The 6,000-nt window shown below is 41.2% G+C and overlaps 1 protein-coding gene across 7 annotated transcripts in view; it reads left to right on the top strand.

The window, feature by feature from the left end:
• The first annotated feature begins 242 nt into the window (after positions 1 to 242).
• PLEKHG7 (pleckstrin homology and RhoGEF domain containing G7) overlaps positions 243 to 6,000 on the top strand; it is a 65,612-nt gene continuing 59,854 nt past the window's right edge. Inside the window, exons 1-5 of one of the 7 annotated variants that reach the window (XM_037845177.1) lie at positions 310 to 357; positions 465 to 542; positions 2,351 to 2,554; positions 3,145 to 3,863; positions 4,396 to 4,418. In XM_037845177.1, the coding sequence (XP_037701105.1) occupies positions 3,174 to 3,863; positions 4,396 to 4,418 (713 nt within the window). In that variant the 5' untranslated portion in view covers positions 310 to 357; positions 465 to 542; positions 2,351 to 2,554; positions 3,145 to 3,173. Of the gene's footprint in view, positions 358 to 426; positions 543 to 2,350; positions 2,555 to 3,125; positions 3,864 to 4,395; positions 4,462 to 6,000 lie in introns of those variants that run through there. The other 6 variants (XM_037845178.1, XM_037845174.1, XM_037845180.1 and 3 more) reach the window with 6 other exon arrangements.

Genomic DNA, 6,000 nt, shown 5'->3' with positions numbered 1-6,000 from the left:
TAAACCATCAATGGTCGTTAAAAATCTTATGGGGCAGTAAAAGCCACATTTGCTTCATTTTTGTATTGGATCAGTAAAAACAAATCACCTGCCTTTTTCTTAGGTCGTCATACATTCTGAACTTGCTTCCTTTTAGGCTTTTTCATAAACAAATAACTAGAAAAGTTTCTAAGGAGGGGAGAGGCCAGTTCCTCATTTCAGCTGTCATCATGATCGCTTGCATTCCGTGGGGGAGGATCCACTGTTACAGGTGTGGAACCTGTTGCTCTGAGCCCTGGCAGCTCGCTCTGTGGTTTGCTCAGTGGGTCGTCAGGACCCACGGGACAATGTCACCTTCAGAGACGGGCCATCCCACAGGTATTAAGGAGACCTTTCTCTGCTTTCTGGGCTTCCCTCTTGCACTCTGTTTGTTTAGGTCCTGTTGCTACCAGCTTTGCTCGGTCTTGTTTTGCCTGTCTTTCCAGATCTAAAAAGAATTAGTGAATTATTAAACTGCAAGGTTTAACTTCAAGAACAGAGAGATGGCGTCCCTAACAGTGTGGGTGAGTGTTTGCTGTGTTCTTAAAGCTTGGGAAGGATGAAGGCTGGTGAATTTTCTTTACAAGGATTGTGTATTGATTTAGGGAACTTAAAGGAAAGTAGTTAGCATGAACGGATTTACTATTAACTTTTAACTCTTTAAGGTTAATCCTGGCAACAGGCTTAAGGTATCCTTGATGCCCTTTTATAAACTCAGGCACAGAGGCTGACAGAGGCAAATGGCTTGCCCTGGGTCACACAGCTAGTTGGTGAAGCTGAGAGAAACCAGAGTCTTGCATCCCAAAACCCTGCTGTATTTAAAGTTTCTCCAGTTCTGCGGTGAGCTGGGACAGCAGTTGGTTTCATCTTGGCCCATGCAATTCCAATATATTTAAGACACTGGCCCATAACTAACACTTAATAACCTAAACATTCTATCAGACATAAATACGACCATACCTCTGTCCCTGACAATTGGAAAGGATGTCCTAACCCTGAAAAAGAAGAGAAAGAAGGCAAAAACAAGAGGGAAAAACCCAAGGACCAAGGATTTTGATATATTTATTACGCAAGTGCCTGTGTAAACATACTGAATTGCTTTAACATCGTTGCTGCCTAGAACTTAGGCAACCATATAAAGGAGTAAAGTAATAGAATTCCGTGGGGGTGTGCCTGTGTGAAAGTACCTGGGTAACTCCAGTCCTCAGCTCAGCCATTTGTTTTGTTGGAAGAATGAGGAACTGACCCCTCCATGAAACAACAGGTATTCAGGACCTGAATTTACCTAGTACATCTGTTTTCATTAACAGTCAGAACATGTATTTTCATTCTTCTCCTACAGGAGCAGCTAGAAAATACTGATCCAAAAACAAAACGCAGTTCAATCCCACCTTAACTGCATGTGAGATTCCTAGCTGATAATAGCCCCCATCCAAAAAAAGATACCTAATGCATTTTATTTCTACATGTGGTGTCCTATAACGCTGAGTCCTCAGTTCAAAATATTAAAGCAAACCCAACATTAAGGATTTCAGGGTTTTTTTAAACTCATTCCTTGAAAAATTCTCTAGTTTAAAATCCAGTACTTGTTAGTTTCATTTACTCTTTAACCAGATGAGACCCAGGGATTAAATATATGAGACCCTAAGAGTCCCTAAAACCCATGTCATAACATTTTCATGGACACATGACAGTGTCCAATCTCTAGGCTCTACCTCTTTACTAGAAAGATCTGTTTCAGAGTCTGTTAATTGTCTCTGTACATATGGTTATAATAAACAGGCTTTTGGACTTCTAAGTCTGAAATGGATAAGAAGAAATAAATTAAAAAGAAAGTGGCTGTTCTCCACAGACACACAGACTATAATGAGAAGTGCAGCACCATTTACTATGGGGATAAATAATTATATGCTCTAAAACTGGTAACAATCACTATATTTTCCATAAAACTACAATAAGCATAATAGTCATGGTATTTCAATGCAACTTTAGTGATAGTCAAAATAATGAGGCCATGTCATCAGGAAAAGTTCAATTGGCTCTCAGCTTTGTCTGTTACAAAGTTCAGAAAGTAAATAATACACTGAAAGTTTTACTAAAAATGTTATAATGCAATTAAAATTATATAACACTAAAAAAAGTAAATTGTTAGCTATCCTTAAAATGTACACTTCCCAAGGGTTCCAGACGGCTGGATTTTGCTTTAGAATTAGAGGCTCACTAAGATTACTGTTGGAGATCTCAGAATATATGTTCAGCAGACAATCCGTGCACAGTGTGAAACCACCTACCACATTGCCCATGACAGTGGTCTATATTATCTGTTCCACAGTTCCATACCAGATCTGCTAAGAATCAGGAGTTGACTCTTTGCAAAAATTGATGTGATGGGTAAAGATTGAAGCTTTCCTATACATCACTACTTTCTTCATATGGCAAACTGAAAAAATGACTGAACTGTGAGAAGCCATTTCCAAGTCACCATGAATCAAGTAGAAACAGTGTTGCTTGGGAGTAGGAAGAACTTAATTGGGAGGTATGTTTGCTTTAGTGAGACCTAGAAAACACCTCTAATCATGAGAAGCAGCCATATTTTGATGTCTGGGTTTTTCTCTCCATGCTCTCGAGCCATTTTTCCAAAACATAGTGACTGATAAAATCTAAAATGCCTTTCACCAAATATTTCACACCATTCTTCAATTTAAACTTTGAAGAAAGGGGCCCATTTTGCCCAGGTCATACATTCCAGAAGTACACTGTTGTACTAAAATAAGCAATAATAGCAGAATGAAAGGAAAATTTCATATATATTTGATTCTTTTAAAATGGAATAATCTAATCAAAAGATGATGAGCTATGTGACTTCCAAGAAGTCTCTTAGATCACTAAGGTTTTTAGTGGCTTTCTCTTTTGAATCTGGAAGGGATATTAAGTAGAGAGTAAACAAACTTCAATATACAAACTATTTAGATGGGAAAGCTGACATCAGATATGTTAATTATCTTCAAAACATGAAGGTTGCTAATGCTAATTGGCCTTTACCTGTCTCTCATAAACAATTAGAAGTTTTCATTCAAAATTTCAATTACCTTTTTTTCTCATCTCAGTCTTCCTCATTTGCAACAGATTCCACATTCTGTTCTTCCCCACTGAAGATGCAAAGACCTGCTGGTAGTTATCTTAAAAAGGAAGAAGAAATACCAGGGGAAGAGTTGCACTTGAACGTGGGAACCGAGCAGCTCCAGTGTGGTCCAGAGAACAATGACTTGGACAATGTTCCCTGGAAGCTTCCGGCAATGGATCCCCTTTGCTCCACTGGGAACAGGGAGTCTTCCAACCCAGAGGTGCAGCCCCAAGGCTGCGGGGCTTCTCCTAGGTCCCCGCTGAGGAGCCTGTCAAGAAAGCACTGTGAGAACCAGGGGAATCTTCTCCAGTTTGACCGGCAAGCCCCAGGCCGCATTTCCACCTCTCCCACTCTGAGGAGATTAAGGGGCAGTGGATGTGGAACCTCACACTCACTGCCTCAGCAGGACACCTTGGAAGTGCCCTCCTGGGGTAGCTGGAAGGAGCCTGCAGGTTCCCCATGTTATCTTTCAAAAAGTCCACCTGGAAGCCCAAAGGATTCTTGGCACTCATTATCACCCTTGAAACTTGGCTCAAGATTGCCTTCCGACCCTGAATGGGCCTTCAATGCAGCTGACTCATTGGAGCCCCAAGCTGGGCCTGGTGACAACCATGCTTTTCCTGTGCTTCTGCCCATCAATGAAGGGTCTCTTCATCAGTTCTCGCCTTTGAGGAGAGAAGGCTGCCCTCTGCCCAGCCCCTCTCCACAGCACCCAACTCAGGTAACTCAGCTCTAAGCCTGCTCATTTTATTTGGTGCAATGCAAAGCAAAACAGGTCTCAGGTTTGCCACATTCCCTCAAAGGCCAGGGGGTTCTGTGACAGGAGAACAGCCCAGGATGTCACTGTTGAGGGGGCACACACTCTTTGGGACACATTGGATATTGAACAAAAGGGTTGCAACAATTTGGAAAGAAAGAGAATGAAGGCTTAGCTCATTTTCTTCTTCTGTATCCTTGAAGGCACTTTATGAAAGGGCTCATCAAGGCCAGGCAATAGATGGTGTCTCAGACATTGGAAAGTACATGCCATTTGAAGACAGCATGGATTAAAAGGAGTAGCTGGTTTAAAAAGAGAGAAAGAGCAAATTATTCAAATGTCTAATCCCATCCTCACCCCTCCCCACCCCCCAAAAATAAAATTAAACATTTTAGCTAGGAGAGCTCATTGCTTTTCCTTTTAAGATGCCTGCTTTGAAATTTGGGGTGGGTTTGAGAAAGACTAAAATATATTTTTTTTATTACTATTATTTCAGGGAGAAGAATCACATCAATCCAGGTGTGTACATATTTATTTTCTCCAGTTCTGTGAAATCTGTTGAGTATTTACTTTTAAATCTTTCTTTCTGGTTCTGACAGAGCAAACTTACAGTGTATTATTCAGTGGACTTTCTTTATAGTATCTGAGTCAGTCTTAAGTTTATGAGTGAAAAATCTTAATTTCAGGAGTCCCCTTTTACATAGCCTAATGCAGTTTGCTGGGGCTTTGGGGGACAGGATATGACGGTCATATGCAGTCATTGCTTCCATTTGAAATGTCAGTGATGTGGCCCTGTGGTTTAATTAACATCAACTTAGTAACAAATTTTGTCAGGTTGAGAAAATGGAAAGGCCAGAAACATTCAACAACTTTTCAAACAGAAATTCAGAGGAAAGGATAAAGAGAACAAGATGTGCTGTTTAAACCTAGGATGACCTTTAAATGCCTGTCGTGATGGGCTCTGCCCTTATCTAGAGTGAAGGTGAATTGCGTCTCTTCCAAAACCAGCTCTGAACTTTCAGCCTGGCCCTAGGTTGTGTCAGCAGATTTGTCATCTCTCCCAGGGATGCTTAAGAGCTTTGGTGGCAGCAAGAGAAAGATCCATGCTTGACTTCATCTACCCAATACTTGAACTGGCTGGAAAATCCTCACTTCGTTTGGAAAGTCACAGAGGAGTCCTCAGGGAATTAGCCACTGTTTTATTACCGGACTTCCATTCTCAAGTACAGTTTACTGTTTATAGTGGTAAGGATGAGATCCATCTTTGTTGATTTTTAACCCTTATTAAAGGGTTTTTGCAGTCTTTGTTGATTTTAACCCTTGTTGACCTAGATGTATGATCAAAGGTAGAGGATATTTATGAAACCATTTTACTGTGCGAATTATTGTGAAAATGACCATGGTACGTATCAGTTAACAATTGCTATGTAACAGACCACCCCAAACCTCAGTGGCTTAAAACGACAACCATTTATTATGTCTTAGCGCTCTAATGTGTCTGCTGGGAGTCTGTTGACCTATGCTGGGCTCAGCTGGGCAGTTCTGAGCCACATGTCCTTCATCCTCCTATTGGGACCCAAGGGCTAGCCGCAGCATGAAGGGAGAGGTTCAGGAGAACAAGCAGAAACATGTAAAGCTTCCTGGGGCCTGGACCCTGTACTGGCACAACACCACTCTTGCCTCATTCCATTGGCCAAAACAAGTCCCATGGTTGAACTCAGAGGCAGAAGATTATATGTCACCCACAGTGGGAGAGCACTGAAATGTTAAAAGCAAGGGGTGTGGGTTCAGGGACTGATGGGGCCATGAATTCAAGTCTTCCACAGGTGCAAAACAAAATAAATCTCGAAGATGATGCCTCATCCAAACATGTCAGAGAAAGTGAATAAAAGGGTAGTCTCAGAGAAAGGATGTGATTTATTAGAGTCATTTCATGCAGGGTCTAATAGGATGTTTATAGATTTTGTTCCAAAACCTAAGAACAGTGTGAAATCATTGAATGGATTGATACAATCAGATGGATGACAGGTGTGGACTCAGGGAGAACAATGTGAATATCCGGGATAAAAAGTTGGTAATTTGGTCTATGATGAAGGCAGTG

The sequence above is a fragment of the Choloepus didactylus genome, chromosome 8 (assembly GCF_015220235.1).
Source record: "Choloepus didactylus isolate mChoDid1 chromosome 8, mChoDid1.pri, whole genome shotgun sequence".
Lineage (NCBI taxonomy): Eukaryota > Metazoa > Chordata > Mammalia > Pilosa > Megalonychidae > Choloepus > Choloepus didactylus.
Note: the sequence above shows the minus strand (reverse complement) of the source record. Positions and strands in the feature narration are given on the sequence as shown.